Source organism: Stenella coeruleoalba, assembly GCF_951394435.1.
Source record: "Stenella coeruleoalba genome assembly, chromosome: 19".
Taxonomy (NCBI): domain Eukaryota; kingdom Metazoa; phylum Chordata; class Mammalia; order Artiodactyla; family Delphinidae; genus Stenella; species Stenella coeruleoalba.
In genome coordinates, this window is record NC_137165.1 from 51,793,322 (window position 1) to 51,820,186 (window position 26,865).

At 57.6% G+C, this 26,865-nt stretch overlaps 2 protein-coding genes across 4 annotated transcripts in view; one reads left to right on the plus strand and one right to left on the minus strand.

Annotated features, from left to right (window-relative positions):
* The window catches only part of DNAH17 (dynein axonemal heavy chain 17), a 110,914-nt gene that overhangs the window by 55,078 nt on the left and 28,971 nt on the right, over window positions 1-26,865 (plus strand). For both annotated transcript variants that reach the window (XM_079904930.1, XM_079904929.1), the window contains exons 41-59: window positions 504-636; window positions 2,171-2,298; window positions 3,013-3,161; window positions 7,088-7,370; window positions 7,471-7,644; window positions 7,873-8,080; window positions 8,516-8,681; window positions 11,104-11,206; window positions 11,910-12,057; window positions 12,430-12,521; window positions 13,567-13,728; window positions 14,180-14,344; window positions 14,445-14,636; window positions 19,632-19,898; window positions 20,631-20,792; window positions 22,908-23,141; window positions 24,314-24,478; window positions 26,080-26,175; window positions 26,319-26,536. In XM_079904930.1, coding sequence (XP_079761056.1) covers window positions 504-636; window positions 2,171-2,298; window positions 3,013-3,161; window positions 7,088-7,370; window positions 7,471-7,644; window positions 7,873-8,080; window positions 8,516-8,681; window positions 11,104-11,206; window positions 11,910-12,057; window positions 12,430-12,521; window positions 13,567-13,728; window positions 14,180-14,344; window positions 14,445-14,636; window positions 19,632-19,898; window positions 20,631-20,792; window positions 22,908-23,141; window positions 24,314-24,478; window positions 26,080-26,175; window positions 26,319-26,536 — 3,245 coding nt within the window. The remainder of the gene's footprint in view (window positions 1-503; window positions 637-2,170; window positions 2,299-3,012; window positions 3,162-7,087; window positions 7,371-7,470; window positions 7,645-7,872; window positions 8,081-8,515; window positions 8,682-11,103; window positions 11,207-11,909; window positions 12,058-12,429; window positions 12,522-13,566; window positions 13,729-14,179; window positions 14,345-14,444; window positions 14,637-19,631; window positions 19,899-20,630; window positions 20,793-22,907; window positions 23,142-24,313; window positions 24,479-26,079; window positions 26,176-26,318; window positions 26,537-26,865) is intronic.
* PGS1 (phosphatidylglycerophosphate synthase 1) overlaps window positions 1-26,865 on the minus strand; it is a 108,538-nt gene that overhangs the window by 14,845 nt on the left and 66,828 nt on the right. The gene's annotated exons all lie outside the window — the stretch shown is intronic.

A 26,865-nucleotide genomic window follows, 5' to 3' on the forward strand; every position in this document is an offset into this window, starting at 1 on the left:
TGGACTATTATGCTATTATTAAAGATCACTTCCAAAGACTATGTAACATGAGGGACGCTCACTGCAAGTTATTTTTAGAAGGCAGAAACTGTAGGAACCAGTTCTCTAAAAAGGAACGTGTGTATTTCTGTCTACGCATATACCCACGGGAAACATCCTCAGAAACCCTTTTCTCTGCGGGGGAAGAATGACAGGTAGTTTCCTTCCTTTAATTTTTCTTTCAGCAGGCACCTTACTTTTATTATCAGGGAACTAGTATGAATGTTACCCAGTCTGGGCACAGGTAGCCCTCCTCTGTGCACAGGCAGGAACCATCGCAGCGCGTCTTCCTGGACGTTGTTTGCGGGTCGCAGACTCACCCGCGTGTCGCCAAAGCAAACCAGGCCCAGAGCAGGGATTCTGCCCGTGGGTCTTCAAGGGCCCTTGGAGCTCACACAAGGGCCCTAGCGCAGGGTCTGGGTGCGCGATGTGGCCCTGAGTGAGCAGCCCCCGCCTCGGTGCAGGTCCTCAAGTCTCTGAACAAGACCTATCAGAACCTGCAGAGGAAGCCGGTCGCCGTGGACCTGGACCCCAAGGCCGTCACCTGCGACGAGCTCTTCGGCATCATCAACCCGGTGACCAGGGAGTGGAAAGATGGTAATGGGGCAGCATCCCCGGCAGGGCCGAGAGGGCGAGGGCTCGGAGCAGGCGTCCCAGGCCTGGGTCCACGGCGGGCCCGCTTTGTCGTGGCCGCTCGGCCGGCCTCTGTGCAGTGAGCACGTGGCCGAGCCCCCGAGGGAGGCCCGCAGCAGGCCCAGCGGCGGTGAGGGGGCCCACACGTACGCGTGCGCGCGTGCGTAATGATGGTGCTTGCGGAGAGCAGGAAGGTCACAGAGGGGGGCTGGTTCATGCTCCCAGGCGGGAGGAACCAAGGAGGCCATGGACACCGGAGCATCAGGGCTCAAGCAGGGCTGAGGGGAGACAGGGCCCCCACCCCATGGGCTACAGGAGGAGAGCCCTGAAGTGCAGGCTGGAGCCTCGGGTGCTGGGAATGGTGTTTCTCCGGGGAAGGGCCTTGGTGAGATCTGTGCTTTATATAAAAAAAAAAAAACTCGGGACATTGGAGAAAGGACAGGTGAGGGGCTAGGGGAGATGGGGGGCCCCAAGGGTGGTCCAGGCGGAGGAAGGGGCAACTGGAGGGGTTGGAAGAGGCGGGTGTGTACTGCTTGCCAGGGGACCATCCCCACCCCTGCCTCACCCAAGCTTCCATGCGTCCCCCTCCCGGGCCAGGAAGCCAGGGAGGCTCTGCTCCAGTCTCCCCTGTGAGAGGCCCCTGCCGCCGCATCACCCTCTGCCCCCCGCCCCGCTTTCTTTTTGTGACTTGGCATCTATCTCTGCACGTGTATCTTGCGTCGTCACCCCCTCCACTGGGATGCAAGCTCTATGGGGTGGGCAGGGGCTTCAGTTGTCCCCACGCCCCCTGCTCTGAGCCTGACTTTTTTTTTTTCCTGTTTTTTTTAATTAATTTTATTTATTTTATTTTTGGCTGCGTTGAGTCTTCATTGCTGCGTGCGGGCTTTCTCTAGTTGCAGCGAGCGGGGGCTACTCTCCGTTGCGGTGTGCGGGCTTCTCATTGCGGTGGCTTCTGTTGTGGAGCACGGGCTCTAGAGCGCAGGCTCAGTATTTGTGGTGCACGGGCTTAGCTGCTCCGTGGCATGTGGGATCCTCTCGGGCCAAGGATCGAACCCCTGTCCCCTGAATTGGCAGGCAGATTCTTATCCACTGCGCCACCAGGGAAGTCCCTGAGCCTGACTCTTTAAGACCATTCAGCAAACCTTTATTGAGTGAATGAATGAAAGAGGGAAGGGATGAGTGAAGGGGTGCAGGGCGGGGCAGTGGCCTTCCATGTAGGGCTGTTGAATCTGAGAACTGGACCAGACTTGGGGGGGATGTCGGGGGGCAGGGTCAGGGGTGGAGTCACAAAGGTGGGTCCTCGGGGTCAGGAGAAGGGCAGGAAATGAGCCAGGTCCCCTCCTGTCTGAGGGCCTCTGCTGTCCCTCTGAAGTAGGGCACTGGCCACCTCTGAGAGAGAGGCCAGTGTTGGCCCGGAGGGGGCGAGCTTGGTCTCAGCCCCTGTGGCCCCAGGGAGAGCCGCCCAGAGCTGGACCTGACAGAGCCCCACCGCCCACAGGCCTCTTCTCCACCATCATGCGGGACCTGGCCAACATCCCTCACGACGGCCCCAAGTGGATCATCCTGGACGGGGACATAGACCCCATGTGGATCGAGTCCCTCAACACCGTCATGGATGACAACAAGGTACAAGGGACCCCTGGATCCCAGAGCTGACCCCCCCAGAATGGCAGTAACGTGGGGGAGGGGAGCATATGGGACATGCCACATGTCTCACCTGCCGCACTCAGCAGACAGGACCCGCTGTGCATGGGGACTCAGGAGGGGGCCTGCCTGGCGTTCTGCACAAAGCGTTATGGACGAGGGAAAGCCCCCCCGTCATCACAAGACGCGTTCCTCACAGGATGCAGGCCCGTGCACCCGGCTCACCTGCTTTTTAGCCGCAGTGTGGGCGAAGGATGCAGGTGTAGAGAGCGTTCCTGTCTGACTGACGCGTGGCACGATGTCGGAGGGGTAGCTAATATCTTGGAAGGCGCGGACAGTGTTGAGAATTATCTAGAAGCAGCTTAAGAAAGTGATTCTCAATTGGGTGGAGGAGGGACCCCCAGAGTTCCTGGGGGGCAGGGGCGGGGTCATGGTTTGAAAGGCAACTTTAGCCTCAGAGTGAAGTCCTACGTCATCCACGCACATCTGGACGCTCTCCATGGCCCCAGGCTGGGAAGGGCCGGGGGGGCTGGCATCGAGGACGGCAGGGAGACGCTGGGCTAGGGAGGCTGGTTGGTGGCTGGCGGGGGTACGGGGAGTGTCCCCGACCTCCTCCTCTTCTGAGATGTGACCTGTGAAACCCTCAGGACGAGGGTGCTTTGGGGCTGAAACCCACAGGCCCGTGTCCCTCACTAGGTCCTCACGCTGGCCAGCAATGAGCGGATCCCCCTGAACCGCACCATGCGGCTGGTGTTCGAGATCAGCCACCTGAGGACGGCCACGCCGGCCACCGTGTCCAGAGCCGGCATCCTGTACATCAACCCGGCCGACCTCGGGTGGAACCCGTGAGTTGGGCTTTTGTTCTCCGGCTCCAAACTATGCAGAGAAAGAGGAGGGCGTTGACGTTGATGTATGTTCCTGTGAATGCGTTCATTCGTTCACTCACTCGTTCATTCATACGCTAAATACCTTGTGCTGGGCCCTCCCCAGGCAGCAGCGTGGGGGCGATGAAAGGATGCGGGACAGATGTGTGAACAAGTGATGTAATGCGTGGAGACTCTGCATCACGGCAGCTAACGAAACAGAAGTTTGTACCACATGCAGGGAACTCTGAGGAGGAGGGAGGGTCTGGGCCTGTTGTGGAGACAGGAAGTCTTCCTGGAGGAGCTGGAGTTTGGGCTGAGCCCCGACAGGAAAAGGAGCTTTCCGGGTAGACAGGTAGGGAAAGCATTCCAAGTGAGAACCAACATTTAAGGGGCATCAGGGCGAGAGTGTGAGCTTCCCAGGAACGGGCGGTGGTCAGGTGTTCGTGGATGGAGCGTGAAGCGAGGATGCTCTTGGCAGGAAGGGACTGACCCTGGAACAGCCTCCAGGGCCGGCACAGGGGCCGTTTCTGACGTGACGAGGAGAGTTCATGGCAGCAGATGCCGGGTGGCCACTGGGGACAGGGGAGGAGGGATGGATGTGAGAAATGTTTGAAACCTTAAGAAATGGAAGGCTTGCCATTGATCCTGGAGGCATGTTTTTGTACTTGGACACAAGGCTAGTAATTTATACCCCAGGACGTCCTGCGTGGTCTTGAGTAGAAACCCCAGTGCAACATTCTGGGATGGACAGCCTCAGGAGAAACACCCCGGCTGCATTCGTTCAGTCGTCCACTTCATTCATTCATTCACTCAACCAGTGCTTTCTGCATCTGCTGTGTGTCTGACCCACGGCTGCTCCGTGCTGGGGAAACTGGGTCTCCCGGAGAGATGTGGAGAGTGGTAGGAGAGGTTGGGAGGAAGAAGAATCCTTGAAGCATTCGAGAAGGAACAGGTAGAAGGGAAACCGGGGAGGTGACGCCCCACATAGCCAGGGAGGAAGGAGCTTCAGGAGGGAAGCAGGGTCGCGTCCGGAGGGTCAAGGAGCCGAGGACAGGAAGTTGCCACTGGCTTTGGCAGCTGGGAGCTCACCATTAACTCAGGAAGAACAGCTTCCTGGCATGACAGGGGCAGAAGCCAGATGGCAATTCACGGAGGAGGAATTGAGAGGAGGCCCTGGTAATGAGGGTCCTTCTGGAAATGTCTCATGGCGGCCGGGGCGAGATGAGCAGGCATGGGTGTTTCCAGGCACAGGCAAGTGTGCCGGTGGGGAGGGGGGAGGGGGAGAGTTCATGCTCGATGTGTCTGTGCATCGAGTGGGAAGTGAGACCGCTGTCTCCCGATGCAGCGAGGCCGGGGCTAGGGGGCTACACGAGCGCAGTGACCCTGCAGGGACAGAACCAGAGCTGGCCTGACCCACAGGGGCCTGGGGGCCGCTGAGACCCAGCACCACTATGCCGCCTTCTCCAGCCACACCTGTCATCCTGCTTTCTTAGTGTCCTGTGGCCGCCATGACAAAGGGCCACAAACCGGGCAGCTTCAAACAGTGGAAGTTTTTTCTCTTCCGGTTCTGGAGGCCAGAAGTATGAAATCAGAGTTTCCTTCTGGAAACTCTGAGGGGGGATCTCTCCTAGGGCTTCTCCCCCAGCTTCTGCTGTTGCTGGCAATCCTTGGCTTGTAGACACATCACCCATCACACAGCCACCTTTCTGAGCCTCACGTGGTCTCCCCTCTGCACATGCCTCTGTGTCCTAACTTCCCTCTTCTCATAAGGACCAGTCGTTGGATCAGGGCCCACCCTCATCCAGGATGCACCCTCTCAAGATCCTTATTTTATTTTATTTTTTTGCAGTACGCGGGCCTCTCACAGTTGCGGCCTCTCCCGTTGCGGAGCACAGGCTCCGGACGCGCAGGCTCAGAGGCCATGGCTCACGGGCCCAGCCGCTCCGCGGCATGTGGGATCTTCCCGGACCGGGGCACGAACCCGTGTCCCCTGCATCGGCAGGAGGACTCGCAACCACTGCGCCACCAGGGAAGCCCGAGATCCTTAATTTGATTGCATCTGCAAACACCCTTTTTCCAAATACGGCCACATTCATAGACTGTGGGTGGACATGTCTTTTGAGGGGCCCCCATTCCGCCCACTACACACGTCTGGGCGTTTCCAGGGTGGGCAGCAGACAAGGCAAGAGAACTGGAACAAAGTCTGAGCGGGAGCCGCTAAGACGCAAGAGTACGGGAAGGAGACGGTGGGGCCGAGGGGCCCCCGGTGGACGCTCAGCGGGGGCGGGAAGGAGAGCGGAAGGTCAGCAGGGGTGGGCAGGGGCGGGACCCGAAGGCTCACCCTTCAGCCGGAGTGGTTCTTAGGGCTCCAGAGGGGTAACCGAGAGAGTGAGTGGCATCCTGGGGACCAGGAGGAGACCCGGGTTTTGCTGGAGAGAAGTGGAGAGGCTGAGGGCCTGCTCAGGCCCCCCCAACCCAGAGAAAGAGCAGCCCTCCAGCAGGGGCAGCCACGACTCGAGGCAGGGGTGGCTGAGCGTATCCAGGAGCGGGAGGTGAAGCAAAGCTCCAGGGCCGGAGGGGCCCCGTGGCCTCTGGGGACAGGGCAGGAGCCTGCAGGGAAGCCACTCGTCCTCCCGGGGTCTGGGTCTGGGTCGGCTTTTCAGATCAAAGCCAGCGCGCACATCTGCACGCACTAAATGTCTCTAACAAGGCAAAATTTAAAATTTGATATATCCGCCTTCAAGAGAGAAGGCAAATGCAGCAGTCTATGTATAGATTTGCAAATCGGTCTCCGTTCTGAAGACCCACTGCATTTGGAATCCAGTTCTCAGCTGCACTGTGTTCGCTTGTGGACGTAGAGTGCTTAATGGTTTCCTCTGTTACCTAGTGAGCCCAGGGGCAACGGGGCAGAGTTTTTGAGCTCTTGGTTCTCTGTTCTGCTAGGGGTGCAGTAAGAGGCAGAGCTTCCAGAACGTGCGCTCACTTGCAGAAAGGCATGTCTGCTGGGGCTGCGGAGGGCAGGCGAGCTGCCTCGGGTAACGCGAGCTTCCTGCTTACGTTTTGGGCATCCTAGAAAGGACAGCTCACTGAGCTCATCAGCCCGCAAGGGAGCCGACGCTCTTTCCGCTTTCAGCAGGCACTTGTTCAGCACTTACCGTGGGCCAGGCTCCCCTCTATGAGCTTTAAAAGTATCAGCCCAGGTAGTCCTTCGAATACGGGAGCAATTATCATCACTCCCATTTACGGATGAGGAACCTGAGACCCAGACATGTTGAGTAACTTGCCCGAGGCCACGGCTGGCCACGCTAGAGCCCATTCAAGCCAGGCAGTCGGGCTCCAGGATCCACACCCCTCACAGCCGTGGTGGGCCACCTCTATGCAACCCACTCCAGAGATGTATGTGTGCCGGACAACCCAACATGGCTCCTCAGGAATGCCTGTTGTATTGGTTTGGACTCTTCCATTAAATGCGTCAATTGGCTCAATTCACCATGTATGCTTCAGGCATGGCTGGATCCAGGAGTCCAGATAATGCAGTGATGTGTCCCTGCTCCTCTCCTTTCCTTTCCCTTTTCTTCCCTTCCCATCCCCTCCCTCTCTCTCCCCCAGGTGATGTTATGAAACTTCTCTCTCCTCTCTTCTTCTCCTATATCCAGCTCTACTGTCCTCAGTATTATCTGCATTTGGGGGTGGAAAGGATGGCTCCCAGTTGTTCTAGGAGGACAGCACCCCACAGCTAGAATCCCAGGGAAAGAGCACACCCTCATCAGATCCTCTTAAGGTCTGGGACTGGCCCCATCACCAGGCAGGAGTGCCAGGATCCCATGGAAGCGTTCCCCAAGCGGAGGGTTGCCGGGGGACCCAGCGTGGTGGCCCAGTCCTCCAGCACCTCCCGTCTTCCCCAGGGTGGTGAGCAGCTGGATCGAGAGGCGCAAGGTGCAGTCGGAAAAGGCCACCCTGCTGGTCCTCTTTGACAAGTACCTGCCCACCTGCCTGGACAAGCTTCGCGTCGGGTTTAAGACGATCACCCCGGTGCCCGAGATCACGGTCATCCAGATGATCCTGTACCTGCTCGAGTGCCTCCTCACCGAGCAGAACGCACCCCCCGACTCTGCCAAGGAGCTGTACGAGCTCTACTTCGTGTTCGCCTGCTTCTGGGCCTTCGGAGGGGCCATGTTCCAGGACCAGGTGAGCAGCCGGCCGTGGCGGGTGCCTGGCCACCCAGACCCGGTCTCCCGGCATCCCCCTCAGCTGGGCCGTTTCTGCGCTCTATTTTGTTTCCCAACAGCTTGTAGATTATCGGGTCGAGTTCAGCCGATGGTGGATCAACGAATTCAAGACAATCAAGTTCCCCTCGCAGGGAACGATCTTTGACTACTACATAGATCCCGACACCAAAAAGTTCCTGCCGTGGACGGACAAGGTGCCCCGCTTCGAGCTGGACCCTGATGTCCCCCTGCAGGTAACTGCCCAGAGCGGTGACGATTTATGACGATTTAGGGGCAGGACTCAGAGCCCCATCCCACTCGCTTCTCAATGGGATGTCCGGTCGCAAACGGTTTTCAACAATAGGACCTTCCAAGTAAGACTGGGGAGTTGACAAACTGTCCAGGTCTGCAGGTTTGTACGGAGGGTGGGAATTGGAGGCTCAGGTGTGTCTGGGGTTACAGCTCCTCCCTCTCTCCCGCAGGCCTCACTGGTGCACACCACGGAAACCATCCGCATCCGCTACTTCTTGGACCTGCTCGTGGAGAAGTCGTGGCCGGTGATGCTGGTGGGGAATGCAGGGACGGGCAAGTCGGTGCTGATGGGGGACAAGCTGGGCAGCCTGAGTACAGACGACTGGTTGGTGCAGGCCGTGCCCTTCAACTTCTACACGACCTCGGCTATGCTGCAGGGTGAGGCTGAGGACAAGCGCGCATCCTCACAGCCTGGCCTCGACACACCCCATCACTCTCATCTGACGCGACTGCCCCCCAGTCCCACCCTGACGTTCCTCACAGTGCCTTCTTACTGCAGACCCGGGAGCTTGCCAGCTGCCTCTCCACTTCCCATGCCCCCACCCACTGCCCTCTATGCCCAGAGCAGGGGAACGAGGGTGGCAGATCCCACAGGGAGCTCCCCTCGTAACCAGTCTCAGGTGGCCCCCAGGTCGATGAGCACAAGGTTCCTGTCCCCCTGCCTGGAGCCAGTGGTGCCCACCACCCTCTCCTTTACTCCTGAGGTGGCTGGAGTCCAACCCATCCTGTCTCTGGTGCCCCGGGGCTACCCCTCGGGCCACCGCCTCTGAGATCTACCAGGCACCGTGGTAGTCACCCCATTCGCTTCTCTAGGTGTTCTCGAAAAGCCGCTGGAGAAGAAATCAGGGCGGAATTACGGGCCACCAGGCACCAAGAAGCTGATCTACTTCATCGACGACATGAACATGCCCGAGGTGGACAAGTACGGGACGGTGGCCCCGCACACCCTCCTCCGGCAGCACATGGACCACAGGCACTGGTGAGTGGGGGCGGGGCGGGGGGGTTGCCACAGGGAGGATGCAGGGCTGGGACACAGGACCACGCTGATGGGGTCACAGTTCTGGGGAGAGGTGGGGGATCAAGGTCTCCTCCTCTCACACATTCCGCAAATACGTCCTGGGCATCTGCCAGGCCCCGGGCTGGCGGCTGGGGCCTGCAGTTCCATGGAGCAGGGACAGACAGGGGCCCCTCTAATTGAAGTGTCCATATGGCAGAGAAGACAGAGGGGTGCAGTTCCAGGGTGAAGGGAGCAGTCACAGAGGGCCCCAGCGGCTGGGTCAGAGACCCGGGGCGGGAGGAGACAGCTGGGAGCTCCATTACTGGCCTTAGTGTCAGTACTTTGGAGGGAGAGCATCTCGGGCACAGTAGATGCCATGGGCAGAGGGAGTGTGGCCCCTGGAGGGGGCCATAGGAGCCCAGCGTGGCTGGAGCATGAGAGCCAGAGGGAGAGGTTGCCCGGGGCAGGGGCGGCCAGACCCCAGGACTCATGGACCACTGGACAGAGAACACTTTCTCCCAAGGGCAACGGAAAGCCGAGGGTGGCATGTTTACATTTGCAGTCTGGAAAGGTCAGAACATTCAGTGTGGTTAAAACAAGTATCACTTGAAAGAAGTGTGCCACGATGACCTGGCAAGTGGCCCAAGCCAAACCTGGGGGTTTTGAGACCAGAGGAACCCGAGAAATCTCATCAGGGGTCAGTGAGGGGATGCGTGGAGTCTGCCCCTTACTGCCGAGAAATAGGGCATAGAGCGGATAAGTGGCCTGCTGGCGGTCACAGCCCTGATGAAAGGCGCAGCTGGAGGTCAAGCCCACGTGTCTGACTCCATGGCTGGCCTTTCCCCGTGACATGACACCGACTCCAGGGCTCACGGGCTGTAGGAACCCAGCAAGGACAGCAGTGAAGCCATGGGGGCTGTGGGCTGTGATGTGGGAACAGGGTGTTAGGGATGGCTCCCTGGGGAGGTGACAGAGCTGGGCCGGGGCGGGGCACACTTGAAGTGCAGCCCTGCGAGAGCTCGACATCTGTGAGGACATGAAAGTGGTGTGGGACGGCCAGGGCCCAGGACAGGTCTGGGGAGGGACAGGGCAGGACGCCGAGGACAAAGCAGGAGGGATACGTGAGGGCTGCCCGCGCCCCCTCGGGAGGATCTGCTGGGGGACCCAGGGGTGGCCCCTCACTCTCCCGGGCCCTGGTTGCATGCTCTCGAAATGGGCTCACCAGGTCGTGCATCCTTGCAAAATTGACAGAACTAAGATGTGTTGCGCTCTTCTTTAAGAGGGCCCTAAGGGCTGTGAAACTTCAGCCCTGGGTCCACAGCTGCCCTTGAGTTTGTCCTGAAGCATCTCTCTAGGAGGGGGAGGCATAGTCAGATTTGGAAGATCCCTCTAGAATTTCAGATAAAGGGGCCCCACAAGCAACAGGGAAGGCTGGACCGTTCAGAGGCTCTGTCAGCAACGGCAGAAGAGACGGCAACACAGACCACCCCCTCCCACACGGATCAGGCGGGCCCCGCGTGGAGGGCAGACCCACAAGCCAAAGGAGAAACTGCCACGTTGGTGGAAGAAAGTGTGACCCGGGGAAAGGTGGGGAGTGCGAAGGACTTCTCAGACCTAGGTTTCAAAAGCATAGGCCAGGAGGCCGAAGAATGGTGACTTTGACCTACCTGAAAACTGAGTAACGCTGTTCACCCAGAGACGCCATGGCCCAGCACAGTATGGGATTAACGGGAGAAACGACTTGCAGTGCCTGACACTGGCAGTGGATCAACACGTGGGGCATACAAGGAATCCCCACAAATGAACAAGGGCCGGCGCCAACTCCCAACAGAAAACAAAAAACAATGGGGGGAAAAGCCAAAAGGTAAAAGGCACGTGAGAGACGCACAAGCTCTTTATAGCCTTTGACCTCGTCTGAGCCCCTGGAAGTGTTAGCAGTGCCCTGGCACCGAGGAAGCTCCTCAGCTTGCTTGATCGTCGTCACCATCATCATCCTGGATAATTAGAGTGATAATGGGGGGGGTGGTAAACATCTGTGGAACCCTCGCTCTATTTCAGGGGCCCTTCTGAGTTTATTTTCATGCATTAGCTCCATTCGTCCTCATCATGACCCATTGCACAGACAAGAACACTGAGGCACGGCTGGGTTAGCCAGCCTCCCCAGAGTCACGAGGCCACTGAATGGAGGAGCTGGAACATAAACCCAGACCTGAACACGGAGCCACTCTGTTGCCTCCTGTTTTAAAATTTCTCTTAAGAGCATGAAGTACAATTGGCCATTTCACATGTAATTGTTATTTTGAGGTGTTTTTTTTTTTAACCATATGCAGGGCAGTACTGGGGTGGGTGGGGAGCCGGGGGGTGGCTCCGGCAGCAGGACATTATGCTGGCCTTGCCCGCGCAGGTATGACCGACAGAAGCTGACACTGAAGGACGTCCATAACTGTCAGTACGTGGCATGCATGAACCCCACTGCTGGATCCTTCACCATCGACCCCAGGCTTCAGGTAGGCAGAACCTGGACTCATCTCGGTCAGCTGCAGGAGCCCAAGGCTCGCTTTGGCAAATGAAAAGGAAAGCATTGATTTGGGATCATGGGGCTGTGGGCTGGCATTCCCTGGAGAACGCCCCAGCCTTTCAGAAGATGTCAGGACATTCCCAACGGGTGGGGGAAGGAGGCGGGTGTTGAGAGGCTAGTCAGCTCTCCCTGTGAGCCCATAGGGCTGCCAGACTTAGCAAATAAAAATACAGATGCCTGCTCAAATCTGAATTTCAGATAAACAGAAAAGCATGCCCCATACGATGTTCGAGACATATTTGTACTAAAAAAAAAAAAATTTTCCTATGTGAAATTCAGATTTAACAGGAAATCCTGTACTCTATCTGCAATGCCACCCAGGCAGGACCTCACCTCTGAATGACCTAAGCAGATGGAGACCTGGAATTTAAATCCAGGCTGCGCTCTGAGGCACTCTTTGGCCTCCTCCAAGTTTTTTCTGGAGAGCATGACACGAATTTGGCTGTTTGAGATGTAATCAGTATTTAAGGGGGCTTTACCACACACATGGCATGAGGAGAGAACCTGTCCATTCTGACCATGCCCACGAGACATTAGGCGATGAGGACAGAGTCTGCTCCCCAGGAAGGGGGCCCCGCCCCAAGCTGGTCCCTACGCGCAGCCTGACAAGGGTCTCTGGTTGTTCCGGGCAGCGCCACTTCTGTGTGTTTGCCGTGAGCTTCCCGGGCCAGGAGGCCCTCATGAGCATCTACAGCACCATCCTGGCCCAGCACCTGGCCTATCAGTCGGTCCCCATGGTAGTCCAGAAGATGAGCAACCACCTGGTGGCCTCCGCCCTGGGTAAGCTGACCTGCCTCGCCCCCTCTCCCGTCAGCGAGACCCGCTGCTTTCTGGGGCTGACGGAGGCTTCATACTTGCCCCTGGTAAATATTTTGTTTATACTTCCAAGTCAATATTTTTTTTAACGATGCTGTTGAGGTATTGTGAAATCCAGTTTCTTGAGGGGGAGGCAGAGGATAGGAAATTCAGTACACAGAAACAATTTACACGTCAGTAGCGCAGCGAACTTCCTCCCTCCTCAGCTCTGTAGATTTCCTACTTAAATTGTCACCATCGCATAGTCCATTTGCTTCAGAAACGATAGCTTAAGCTTTGCACTTCCCGAGACCATTAAGAGTGTGCAAGAATCGATGTGTCTTTTTCCTGTAACAGCCCTGCACCAGAAAGTGACATCAACGTTTCTTCCCACAGCCGTTAAGTTTCATTATGTCTTCAACCTCAGGGACCTCTCCAATATTTTCCAGGTACTGCTTTTAGCGCTGTGTCATGTCACGTTATGGCCAAGGCCTGACCCACAGATGCTCTCCTCCTCTGCTGCTCTCAGGAGAGAAAGCAAAGTGATCTATGGACTGATTACAGTGATGATGTTGATGATGATGGTGACCGTGGTGATAATAATGATGGTGATGATGGTGACCATGGTGATAATAATGGTGATAGTGATGATGGCAATAATGATGGTGATGACGATAATGGTAGTGATGGTGATGATGGTGATGGTGGTGGTGATGGTTGTAGTCTTGATGGTGGTGATGATGTTTCCTCTTACGTATTGACTGAGCTAGCCAATGGGTTTGGCCACTTATATCCCCATTTTCTCCTCCAAACAACATGTAATGCTCGTATGTCCCCATTTTACAGGTGGGAAGTCTAAGGCTCCCTCCACTTCGAGTGTCAGCTCAAATGTCGTGCCCTCGAGAGGCCCCTCCTCATCCCACACACTGTCTCACTGTCCCTGTTTACGTCATTCATAGCGCACGTCACAATGTGTAATTACCTTGTGATTTTGTCTGGTTACATCTCCCCACTAGAAGGCAAACTCCATGAAGGCAGGGTCAGTCCCATCATCACTGTGTTCCCAGAGCCCAGAACAAGGGCCTGGAAGAAAAGCACCTGTTGAACTTGCCAGGTCCGTTGGTTAGTGAACGGCCAAGCCAGGCCTGGGCCTGCCAGGCTCGCTGCATGGCCCAAGCTCGCCGGCCACTCCATGGCCTGATCAGCCCCCTTGTCCCTTTCTCCACTGTCCACCCCCTTAGAGGGGGCAGCCCTTAACCCTGTCTCGTGAGGAGAATCCCCCCACGTCTCTCAGGCCACAGACACACCCTCCAGCCTCCAGGACTTGCGCGGCCTTGGCAGTCCGTGGCTTCCTGGACCTCTGGTGGCCGCTGTACCACAGCCTAAAGGGTCATCCCCTGGGGAAGCGGCCACTTTCTCGTTTGATCCACACGCGGCGCTCGGCTTGCCTCCCGGACACGGCTAAGGAGGCCGACCGCCCCGCGTCTGGGGCAGGGGCTCCTGTTCTCCACCCCAGAGACCCTGAAAATCCCACTGGACCTCGTCCGCCTCTGGCTGCACGAAGCCGAACGTGTGTACGGCGACAAGATGGTGGATGAGAAGGACCAGGAGGCGCTGCGCAGAGTCACCATCGCTTCCACCAAGAAGTTCTTCGACGTACGTCAGGCCGCCACGTCCCCCTGCCAAGCCCAGGAAGGCTCCGAGGGGCAGGGTGTCGGGACCCCGTGACAATCCCCGCCCCCCTGCAAGGGCCCTGGGCTGGGGATGGGAAGGACCACGTTGGGTCCCACGAGGTGACTCTGCCACGTGGGTGTGGCCCGAGCGAGGAGGAGTGAAGACCTCCCTCTAGCCGCTGGGCACAGACAGCTCTGCTGGGGTCGATGTGCTCCGCTGATGTGTCCGGGGTTTTCGTGGTAGAGTCATTTTTCTGGACTCTCCGTTCATTCCCGATGTGGCAGGGGCCAGGGGATTTTGCCCAGTGGTTTGCGGGGGCCCCTGCAGACGTGGCCTGATATTCTGAGGCCGCCGGGCAAGGTGCTCGGGCTGCTGTTCGTGATCTGTGTGCCCGAGGCAGCGACAACAGAAGCATCTTGTCTCTGACGTCTAGGATCTTGCTGATGAGCTCTTATTCGCCAAACCCAATATCTACTGCCACTTTGCTCACGGGATCGGCGATCCCAAGTACCTGCCGGTGACTGACGTGGCTCCCCTGAGCAAGCTCCTGGTGGAAGCTCTGGACAGTTACAACGAGATCAACGCGGTCATGAACCTGGTGAGCGGGGCTCGAGCAGGCAGCAGCGGGCTGGGGAGGGACGAGGGAGGCGTGTCTGCGCGGTGAGACGCCCGGGGTCTCTCTGGCCCGGTCTCTTCAGGTGCTGTTTGAGGACGCGGTGGCCCACATCTGCAGGATCAGCCGTATCCTGGAGTCCCCACGGGGCAACGCCCTGCTGGTCGGGGTGGGCGGCAGCGGCAAGCAGAGCCTCTCCCGCCTGGCCGCGTACATCAGCGCGCTGGACGTGTTCCAGATCACCCTCAAGAAGGGCTACGGGATCCCAGACCTCAAGGTGAGATGTCGCCTCTCAGTAAGCCGCCCTTCGGGAGGGGGAGCGGAGAAGAGTCTCCCCACTCCCGTTCCCCAGACGAAGCATCCAGCGCAGAGAGTGGGAAGGTCACCAGCAGGGTGATTATCTTAGACGGTAAAGGCCAGGGACACATTCGGCAGGTGCCCACGGCCATGTGACGAAGGTAAAAGGAAGTGTGGGTTTCCGGTAGATTAGAGCCAGTAGAGAGTCACCCCAGATAATAGCGGCAAAGAGATTTGGTTCTCGTCTCTGGTCATCCAACCGTGCCGCATCTTTCCCAGTTTTCCAGATTAAATAATTGAGAACCGGTACTCACTAGCTGTCTAACTACATCCTCAGGGTTCTGGGGGCCTGCTTTTTTTAATTAATCAAATAAATATAAGCTTGATTCAGGTCTCCCATCCCCAAGACGTGCCGCCGAGGCTTTTTATTGATTCCTTTTTCCCGAAAATTTGCTCTCTCGGGGACCTGTGTGCTGGTCAAACACGATCAGTCTAGAGCTTACCATCGTTGTGTCTCGGGTTAGAGCTGAAATTGACTGGACCGCGTCACACGGCTCGTCCCTCTTTGCCTTGGTGTCGAGGCTGCCTCTGTGGGCCAGGACAGTGCCAGACCCAGGGGACCCTCCCCTCCGCTCACGGCTCCGAGGCAGTTGCTGGCCAGGTGGCCTTAGGGGGGTGGCCTGGACCCCTGCCGGAGCCTGGCACCCTGGGACCTCAGCAGGAGGGGGGTGGTCTGCGGGCAGAGGCCCCAGGAAGGACGATGGGGACGGTGAGCTAGTTCTCAGCCCTGCTCTCGCGACGATGCTGAGCAGGCTGTGCCAGGGCCAGCGGCCTCCAGCTTGGCATTGCCCCCGGTGCGTTCTACACCTCCTATCAGAGGACTAGCCCGCTGGTGTCATTGCCCCCGGTGCGTTCTACGCTTCCTATCAAAGGACCAGCCAGCTGGCTGTGTTTTTAAAATCCCAGCCTTAAGGGAGAGGTCTCCCTAATGTAGGTTCTGCCAGACACCACCTCCTGAACTGAGCCGGCGTGTCGTGGGTCTTAGCGGTGCTCAGCTAAGCCGCGCGAGTGGGTTTGCACCGACTCCCCGCGGGCGCTCGTGGTGGTTAGAATCCTCGCCTCTGGAGCTGCGCGGTTGTACTGAGTTGTCTCCACTGGAAAAATCTCTAGTCTGTTAGCTTAACTGTACTGCTTTATTTTCCTGATTGCATCATACTCTTTGCCCTGTGCTTGTGAGGATTTTGTTGGCCTCACCTTGGGGCCACCTGTGGCAGATGTTGTTTTATCCCCTGGCATTGGCTACAGCAGCTCTGTGATCTGTTTCGTCACAATTCATTGCTCCTGCGCCCGCGACGAACTGGGTCTGTACTCCTCATTGGTTATCATTTATTAAGTGTTTATTATTATATTTGTTATTTATTAAGTAGCTTCTGTGGATTCGGAAGTAAGGGCAGCCGTAAACAGGGCTGTAGGACCTTGCATTGGACCTTGCGTCATATTAGGGGAAGCAGACTCCTGAACAGTTATAAGATGCATTATTATCGTTCTAATGAGAGCGTCACAGTAAGAAGTTAACAATGTGTATGTTATTAGCGTAACAGATGCGTTCATGATGATGTAACATTATTATAAAATCGTACCATAAGCCACGGGCACCCACTGGAGTTTGGAGACGCGGCGGGAAAAGGGTCAGGATCCAAACCCAAGGGCCATCGTATGCCTCATGGAAAACCCTGGACTTGGTCCCAAGAAAACAAGATACTGTCAAGGTCATGTGTGCACAGGAGGGGCAAGATCTGATGGTGTTCTGGGACAGAGTGGAGGATGGCTTGAAGACAGCAGAGATCGCTCAGGAGTGACGGGTAGAGGGGTACCACAGGAGCCCCGGTGACCCCACAAAGGCTGGAACCAGACAGTGCAACAAGAAGGGAGGAGGGAAAGATGGAGCGAGACCCTCGTCGTGGGCGAGTGCCCTGCACTGACGGGAGGAGTGGGACCTTAGCTGGACTCCCACCTGCTGGGTCCCAGGCCCCACCCCCCGTGCAGTCCCCAGGCCAGGCAGTGGCGTGCTTTTGACTTCTGTGAGCCCTCTCCCCGAGGCCCGAGTAGTAGCCCAGAGAGCTGGACCAGACCCTCTGGAGAAATGCTTTAAGCTGAGTGAGGGGCCAGGCCCACGTCCCAGCAGCTCGGGCGGCCCCCTCGACCTTCAGCAAATGTTGACCGGAGAGGGGCAGGTGGGGCGAGCGCTTGCCTTCCTGCAGCCGGCAAGGCAGAAGGAGGAGAGCGCCCCTGGCCACACCTCTTTGACCCTCTTCCCTGAGACTCACCCCCAACCTGGGCTCCTTGTTCCTTCGTCTCTGCCGGCAATGACGACGGCCGCGAGGGGCCCCGGAAGTGTGCCCCGGCCAGAGAGGGGAGTGTGCGCCCTGCTCTGTTACCGCCAGTCCCGAGATGCACCCAGACGCAGGTGGTCTTTAACATCCTCAGATGCCGCTGTCCGGACCCGCTCCCTCCTCCTCGATGGTGAGTGAGGAGGGGACCCTCGGAGCTGAGCTTGTGGGGCTGACCATGACGTTGGCAGCTGGAGCAATTACTGACACGAAGTCTCCCTCAAGCAGACAGGAACTGAGGACAGAGGGGGACTGGGAGGGGTGGCGAGGACGGCCAAGACTCCAGTGCCAGAAGAAACCAAGATAGTGTGCAGCCTCGTGTGCGTGGGCGTCGGGGGAACTGAGGGGACACTCGGCAGGAGATGGCCAAGGCGCACTGGGACCTGTGGGGCTGGGACGTGCAGGAGAGGGCGGCAGGTGGAGATCTCGGCCCCTCAGCCTGAGCGCGTGGGGGTGGCGGAGTCCATGCCAGAGAGGTGCAGAGGCTGAGGGGGACGGGATCCCGGGGCAAGCAGGACGAGGACCACGGGCCAGAGCAGCGGTCAGCAAGGACAGAGCAAGCGCCACGGCAGGAAGGCCAGAGAGGGCCGAGCTTCACGACAGTCGAGGCCTCAGAGGCTCCAGGCAGGACAGTGGGCTGGGGCCGAGGAGAGGCCCTGAGGTCTCGGCCGGAGCAGGTTCCCCTGGGGGCCCCAGGAGAGAGCCTGGAAGCGGGAGCCAGAGAGAGGGCAGCGGCCAGAGGGCGCGGCAAACCCCGATTCTCCCGGAGACGAGCAAGCGGGATGGGGGAAGAGAGGTGCTGTAGGCCTGGGGCCACCACGCCGGCCCTCGGCCTTTAGGGACCACCGGTCTTTCCAGAACATTCCGCTCTGACCTGGGTCCCTGCAGCAACTAGCTTCCCTCGCTCCAAGCAGATCCCTTGCCTCAGCCAGTCGAACCGGATTCAAAAGCTGAACTTGGTGGAACTTCGAGGCCCCTCCCGAATTCGTTCATTCCCAAACCACAGGAGGGAGGAACACTCAGGGGTCAGCATGACAGCGGTGCAGGTTGAGCCCGCGCCAGCCAGGAGCTGCCCTCTGCTGTGCAGTCGCCACGCTCGCCTCCCCCAGGACGACCGCCGCGCTCACGCGCAATGAAGCTCCCGCGTTTAGGTGCCTACGGCTGATTCCGGCGTTGTCGGCTCCCAGCCCACATCCATGATGGACTGTGGAATGGGAAGAGTGATGTGTCTCAACACCAAGGCCCCCCGCCGCCTCTCCAAGTAGGACCTGCCATGGAGGCCACCCCCGAGGGCGTGACCGGGGCTCACATCCCACCTGAGGCCTCTGCTCTCCCAGGCTCAGGGCTTCCCTTTGATTTGTTTTTTAAGCTTGTCCAAAAACCCTGGAATTTGGAGCTTGCCTTGTGACCCCAGTTATACCCCTGTCAGCTCCAGCTGAGGGACCCTGGTGATGTTTCTCTCTGAACAGATGTCAGGGAGGTGTGCTGCTTCCAAAGGGCAGAAGAGAGCTGCTCGGGATGCCTGCAATGGACATTTTAAAGCCTTTAAAATAATTACAGAAGCTCTCAGGTCTTATTTAAAAATTAGATGGTAAAGAAAAGCAAATCACCAAACCCCTGAAAATGCACATTCATACTTGGATGACACTGACGTTTTAATATATATTTACAAGTTATACGTGTAAGTTGGCACTTTTCAAACATAGCAAGCTATTCATACTGCTCTGTAACATGCTTTTTTTTTTTTTTTTTACTATTCTCCTTCATTTATTCATCCAGAATTACCATGCAATTGTTTTGTCAATTATTTCTTTAAAACCTACCAGTAATGTGATAGGAGTTACGATGAACAGAGGCAATACTTTCCAGCCTCCCCCTCCCAGCCCGTGGTGTATTCATTCGGGGCCTCTTCCAGGGTCTTCATTTAAGCTTTTTATTCCTTTTTATACGGTAAAGCATACACAACACAGAATTTACCATTTTAACCACACCATTCAATGGCATTAATACGTTCACATAGTGGTGCCACCACCCCACCGTCCGTCTCCAGAACTTTCTCATCTTCCCCAACAGAAACTCTGTCCCCATGAAACACTAACTCCCCCTGCCCGCTCCCCACAGCCCCTGGCACGCAGCGACCTACTTTCTGTCTCCATGAATCCGACTCTGCCGGGGACCTCGTATGAGTGGAATCCTACTCATGTGAGGACAAATCCTATTGGTCCTTTTGTGACTGGCCGACGTCACTCAGCATAATGTCTTCTAGGTTCCTCTGTGTTGTAGCATGGTCAGAATTTCCTTCCTTCTTAAGGCAGAATAATATCCCACTGTGTGAATGGACCCCATCGTGTTTATCCATCCATCCATCGAGGGACGCCTGGGTTGTTTCCACTTTGGAGCTGTGGCGAGTAGAGCCGCCACAAGCCTGGGTGTCCTCCACGGAAGGCCCTGGGTCTCCATCTACAGACCCTGCCCATTTCTTACGGAGCTGATCTCCGGGTGCCCCCGTCTGGGTGGTGGTGGAAGATGCTTCTACACGAGCATCTTCTTGGCAAGACCTCTGAGGGTGTCCTCCTCGGGTCCAGCTCGACCTCAGCGCCCAGTACATCAAGTCGGCCGTGAAGAACGTTCCCTCGGTGTTCCTGATGACGGACTCCCAGGTGGCCGAGGAGCAGTTTCTGGTGCTGATCAATGACCTGCTGGCCTCGGGGGAGATCCCGGGGCTGTTTATGGACGACGAGGTGGAGAACATCATCTCCTCCATGCGGCCGCAAGTGAAGTCCCTGGGCCTGACGGACACCCGGGAGGCGTGCTGGAAATTCTTCATTGAGAAAGTGCGCAGGCACCTGAAGGTAGGGGGTCCCGGGCTTGGGGGCGGGGGGTCCCGGGGACCTTCTAAGGGCTGGTTCTTCACTCGGGGAGGAGTTAGGGGCTGTTCCCGCACAGGAAGTGGAAAACTGTTAGGAGAGTATGGTGGGCTGCCTGATGGAGGTGGGCTGTTAGAAGTGCCTTGTGGCCGAAAGAAGTGATTTCTATATGCGCATCCACCCCGCCCCCCCCCCCCCCCCCGCAATAGAGCACGTTTAAATAGATTAGTTCACCTTGACCTTCAACATTCCCCCTTGGGGAAGCTGGCTGAGCTACCCAAGTTAGACCGAGAGCACTTTGGGTTCTTCTCTCCCTCGTCGTCCGTGACCAGTAGGACAGCTGCCCCTGGCCAGGTGGCCCTGCTTTCGTTCCTCCCGGCCCCCAAGGACCAGACCTGCTAAAGGACCATAGCCCTCCCTGTTCTGGGACCTCACCTACCCAGTGTGGTTGCCCACGCCCTACTCCCTCCTGCACCCAGCCCTCCTTCCCCCTTTGTGGGGCCACCCCAGGAGGGCTCGGGGCTCCCCTGCACCCTCACATCGTGATGCGATGGCCACACTGCCAGCCCAGACCTGGGCGTGTTCTCCCCACCCCCGCACTTGGAGACGGACACCACGCAGAGAGCTTTTCCTTCTAAAGGGGCTTTCTGCAAAAGCAGCGCGATTTGGCCCCAGCGCCGCCGTCCCCCAACCAGCAGCAACTGTGTCCACTTCTAGGTAATCCTGTGTTTCTCCCCCGTGGGCTCCGTCCTGCGTGTACGAGCAAGAAAATTCCCTGCCGTGGTCAACTGCACAGCCATCGACTGGTTCCATGAGTGGCCAGAGGACGCCCTGGTGTCCGTCAGCACTCACTTCCTTGAGGACACCGAGGGGATTCAGGTGAGTCACGGGGCACAGAGCCGGGAGGGAGGGTTCCCGTCGGACCGGGATAGGGTGAGGCAGCTGAGGCACTCGCCTTGGGTGCAAAACTTAAGGGGGCACCAAAAACTTAATCAAGATCAGTGATGTTTTAATGCAGTATTTTAAAAATCAACATTAATGCTGAAATGCTCAAAAGTGTCAAAACCGTAAACAAAGACAGGCTGCCATTTGTTGGTTTTCTGGCCCCGACTTACTGTGCCAGGGAAATGGTCGTTTCAATCAGCTGGGGGTTCCGGGCCTCACGCGGCCACGGGCCCACAGGGCTGGTTCCGGGGGATCCTATGTGCGAACAGATTGAGCAGCTCGGGCTTTGAACATAGTCCCTGATTGGAGCCGACTGCAGAGCCCGTATTTACTTTGATAAGTGTATGCGGGCGCACACTTTTTCCTCTTGCCTTGGGCTCCAACATGGCTCTGCCCCCAGGGCTCTGCCCAGGGCTGCTGCCTCACCTTTGACCTACCTTTTTTTGGGGTGGGGGGCGGTATGCGGGCCTCTCACTGTTGTGGCCTCTCCCGTTGCGGAGCATAGGCTCCAGACGCACAGGCTCAGCGGCCTGGGCTCACGGGCCCAGCCGCTCCGCGGCATGTGGGATCTTCCCGCACCGGGGCACGAACCTGTGTCCCCTGCATCGGCAGGAGGACTCTCAACCACTGCGCCACCAGGGAAGCCCTGACCTGCCTTTTATAGGGCATGACAAGTAAGACAGGGTGATGTAAGCCTTCTTTTTTTTTTCCTCTTTTTTTTTTTTCTTTTTCTTTACAGCATCTTTCATTTCTTTTTAAAGGCTCTTTTTTGTAACATTTTATTTATTTATTTATTTTTTGTCTGGGCCGTGTGTTAGTTGCAGCACGCAGGATCTTCTTTGTGGCCCACAGGCTTCTCTTCAGTGTGGTGCACGGGCTTCTCTCTAGTTGTGGCATGCGGGTTTTCTCTCTCTAGTTGTGGCCCACGGGTTCCAGAGCGCATGGGCTCTGTAGTTTGCGGCATGCAGGTTCGCTAGTTGAGGCACACGAGCTCAGTCGTTGCCTGTGGGCTTAGTTGCCCCGTGGCATGTGGGATCCTAGTTTCCTGACCGGGGATCGAACCCACGTCCCCTGCATTGGAAGGCGGATTCTTTACCACTGGTCCACCAAGGAAGTCCCTACAGTGTCTTTCTTTTATTGAAAGACGGTGCCCGCATTCACCGTTTGTGCTCATTGCCGGCCTAGAAATGGGCATTAGCCTGTGACCCAGCTGATGCAAGTGATGCGCAGGCCTAGAATAAATCCCACGTGGTTATCGTGTCTGATTTATTTTGATCGCATATTCAGTTATTAAGTGGAATAAAATAAGCCTGAAATTAACCTCTTCCCTAGTTGTTAAAGATGGGTAAAGCCCCCCGCTTATCACTGTCAGAGCGTTCAGTTGCAGGCTGAGCCTTTCCCAGAAATGCCGCCGTCATGTGTCCTCCACACCCCGAGTGCCTGTAGGGGCGGGGGCCTCCTGGGACCGGCGAATGGCCCCACTGCTGGCACCAGCGAGGGCTGCAGAGTAGATGCCGAAGAAGCGTGTGTTGGATGAACACATTCCCAAATTAACCTGAATTACAGTTAATGTCCCTTGAACAATTAATTCCTGGGGCAAAGCTCCTAGTGCCTGTCTTCGGGCAGGTGGGGCAGGCCCAGGTGGTGGGGCCGTGACCCTGGCGTGGACGCGGGCCAGAAAGGGCTGGGAAAGGAGTTACTAAAACCCCAGGGCCTGGAACAGGAAATGTCCGATAAATGCTTGCAGAAATTACCTGGTTAATCAAGCATGTTGTATATGCAAGTGTGTGAGTCAGAGAGAGAATAGTGATAACCTTGGCTCTGACCGGGCCCCTTGGCGGTGCAATACCACCATCGCCCGTGAGAGCCCTGCAGACCTTGCTGTCTTGAGCCTCATTTGACAGCTGAACCACCAAGGTTGACAGAGGGGGTACCACTCATCCAGGGTCCTCGGCGAGGAAGGGAACCCACCTTGTGGTCCCCGGTGGCCAGCAGCCTCCTCTTCCATCAGGGCACCGGGGAATGAATGGTTCTGTCTTGTCTTTGTAGCCGGAAGTTAAGGCCTCCATCAGCCTCTTCATGTCCTACGTGCACACGACCGTCAAAGAGATGTCCAAGGTGTACCTCGCCACCGAGAGACGCTACAACTATACCACGCCCAAAACCTTCCTGGAGCAGATCAAACTGTACCAGAACCTACTGGCCAAGAAGAGGATGGAGCTGGTCGCCAAAATCGAGAGGCTGGAGAACGGGCTGATGAAGCTGCAGAGCACAGCCTCTCAGGTAGGAGAGCTGGGGCCTCGGGATGTGCTTCCAGAACCTTCCCCCAGGCATGTGACACAAAGTAAGGGCAAACCACAGCAAGTATACGGGTTTTAACCTAGACGGTGGATCCCAAACGCCTTCCGGGTGCTGATGTTACGTCGGGTGCTTCCCGGGGGTCCCGCGTCTGGGGGGGTTTGCTCATGCAGGCAAGTGCAGCCCGTGGAGGCGGGTCCATCCCGGAGCCCCGTTCACACTGTGGTGCCCAGATGGAAGCGCATCTGCCGTACTTTCACACCGTGTTAATTTTTAAGTTTTCTGCCTGGTTTTAAATATCCTCCGTGGTGTAGCCCCGGCTCCCTCTTTACTGCCCACCGTTGGCGTCTCCGCGGGAGCCTGGTAAACAGCTGCCGCAGGCCTTGGAGCTGCAGAAGCACAGGTGGAGGGTGGCCCCTGACACAGGCTGCTGCACAGAGCCAAGGCCACCCCGTGGGGGCGGAGAGGGGAACCCGGTGCTGCGGCTGTCCATTCCTTGGACAGAGCTTGCCGGAGCCACGAAGCAGCCTGCTCCCTCCCTGGATAGGAACAAGGGAGAAGCCCGGCTCAGCAGGCGTTTTTCCCCAAATGTACCTTCTGGGAGTGGTCCTGGGACACAGGAAATGCACCCAGGAGAGGGCGGTTACAGCGATGGAGTGGTGGCCTCCTCGTGCTAGAAGTCACCCAGATGGGGAAGGGTGTCTCAGCCCGTCACTTACCACTTCCCAGAACTCCCTCCGCCTGGCTGCCTAGGGCCTCACCCGAGTGCCCGAGGGAGCTTTTCATCCCCGGCTCCAGGCTCTCACAGCCCCGCCAGCCTCCCCAGAACCCCTCAGCACCCTGCCTCTGCCGACATTGTTTTTATCCGGCCACCCTGACTGCCACCTCCTTGAACGACAGGAATGGGTCTTATACTTGCGACCCTGTGTACACAGTCGGTGCTCAGTAAATACTTACCTTGGAGAAGCTGAAAAAGCACTTAGAAATGCATCACAGGGAGTGGTAAGCAACCGGCAGGCCTGCTGTTCTGCTCGGGCCCCGCGGCTCACATGGCCACCAGCCCGTACCGTCCCGGGCCGGGACAGCCCGGCCGAGTAGGGGGCAGCGTGCGGTGGCCGGGGCCCCGGGCTGCCCGCCTCCCTTCCCTCCTCCTCTAGGTGGACGATTTAAAAGCCAAGCTGGCGGTTCAGGAGGCTGAGCTCAAGCAGAAAAACGAGAAAGCGGACAAGCTGATCCACGTGGTGGGTGTGGAAACAGAGAAGGTCAGCAAAGAGAAAGCCATTGCTGATGAGGAAGAAGTCAAGGTGGAAGTCATCAACAAGGTGGGCAGACGGGCAGCGGCACGCGGCTCTGCCCTGCTGGGCCCCTTCCCCTGGTGGCCAGTATCTCCTATGGGCCCGGGCAAACCAGCAGGAACCCCGCAGGGAGGGCTTCTCTCCCAAGCGCAGGGCCCCCAGCTCAGCAGAGGGCTGCCCTCCCAAGCCCCAGCAGTGGCATCTCCTGAGCTGGTAAGACATGCGGGTTCCCAGGCCCCAGCTCTGCTGAATGGGGTCTGCATCTCAGTGAGATGCCAGTGGCCTGTGAGCACGTTAAGGCTTGAGAAGCCTTCCTCGGAGCCCTGGTCCTCAGACTTGCTGCACCTGGAGCCCCGAGATGCTCCAGTGCCACTGGCCCTGGTGGGCTCCACGCCGAAGGTTCGTGGCTTGGGTTGATTTCTCGTCGCCTTCTCCTGCGTGCCTTTTTTGTCATTAGTCATGCACCTGCGTGAGCGTCTAAATTAAGAGTCCCAGTAATTGTCTGCTGTCTCTTGAGAGGGAGGACAGCAGCAAGTCATTTCTTTGCCTGAGACAGCCTCCTTCCAAGGCCAACAGGAGGGGGACCTGAGCCCTGCCCTTCCCACCAGTGCTGGAGCGCGGAGGGTCCCGGGCCGGGTGGGGTAGCCAGGAGCTCTGCTCCATCCCTCATTGTAACCTGCATGACCACAGCCCTGTTAGGATGGTTGGCAATGCGCCTGAGGTCTCAAAATTAGCAAGTGACGTAGTCAGGATCCAAGCCAGGACCTACACCTGCACCCTGAACTCAGGGACCTGCCGTCTGATACATGCAGCTGTTAACATCTGGGTGCCCACCCCTCTCCAACCCCTGATCCAGAAATGGCCCAACATGCTCCAGGGAAGCCTGGAGCTTCCCAGCACCACCGGCCAAGTCAGTGCCTTCCATGCCCTGTTCCCTGAGTTGTGTCCCGCATGTCCCTAAAGTAAGGTATGGAATGGGATTCTCCAGGAGGTGTTCTGCAAAGAGACCCTCTTCTTTCTGTCGTCCTTCCTCCTTGCCCAGCAAAAGCTCCCAGCCCCGACTGGCTTCTTCATCTCTGTTGTCACGCAGATGCTACTCCTGACTGATGGGTACCAAGCTTCTCCTGGTCTCTGCCTGGTGCCTGAAGGCTCAGAGGGGTTCTTCCCGAGCCAAAGAGTGAATGCATGCGTGAATGAATGAAGGCGTGCATGCGTGAATGAAGATGTTCTCACTTTAAGGGGAGGATGGGCTGTACCTCTGAAATGGTCCATCCTGGAGGGATGACAGTGGCACCAAGAAATAAGGCCTCAAAGCCAGGGAGTGGCCTGTGTGGCCCCAGGTTTCCCTCTGGTCCTGGAAGCTGGAGCCAAGAGAAGGACCAGTTCCCCTCCCTGAATCCCAGGTCAGCTGACACCCAGCTCCTTCTAACCTGAGTGTTTCGGGACAAAGGAGGCAGGGCAGGGAAAGGCGGGCTTCACACGGTGACCCAGCAAGCGAGAGCGAAGGGCAACTCCCCTCGTCACCCCTCCTCACCCCTCCTTGCCCTCACACCGCCCAGGGTCCCCCCTTCACACACGCCACCCAGACGGACCCCAGCATCCATCTTTCCCATCTGCCTTCCTTCCAGAATGTTACTGAGAAACAAAAAGCTTGTGAAACAGACCTGGCCAAGGCAGAGCCGGCCCTACTGGCCGCGCAGGAGGCCCTCGACACTCTGAATAAGGTGAGGGCAGGAGGGGGAAGAAACGGGGATCACGACGCCTGAGAAGAGAGGAAGAGAGGAGACGCCGTGGGGTCATCACCGGGGGCCTCCTGGTCCTGCTCGGGGCTAAATCCCCATTCTAGTCTGTCCGTCTGTCTTTGCAGAACAACCTGACAGAGCTGAAGTCCTTCGGGTCCCCCCCAGACGCCGTGGTCAACGTCACGGCCGCCGTGATGATTCTGACGGCTCCCGGGGGCAAGATCCCCAAGGACCAGAGCTGGAAAGCTGCGAAAATCATGATGGGCAAAGTGGACACCTTCCTGGACTCCTTGAAGAAGTTTGACAAGGAGCACATCCCCGAGGCCTGCCTGAAAGCATTTAAGTGAGTTGGGGCTCGGCTGCCGCCATGGGGTCAGCTCAGTCCTCATCCTGTTGGGAGCACGTCACGTCCAGGCACCGTGTGGTCCCGAGTCTTCTCCCACCTGCCCCTGGCCCCATACCGCATGGTCCCAAGGGAAGTCTATGCTTGCTGGAGTGGGCAGGGTCTTGGGCGGCACAGAGCGAGGTGGGACCCCCAGAGACAGCAGGCAGCAGTCTGGGCGAATCCGCCTGCCCCTGAGCTGCCCAGGCGTCGAGGTGAAGCACGATGCCAAGCTTGCGGGGAGCCTCATCACCCTCTGTCTCCCCAGCCTTGCTCGGCGGGTGGGGGGC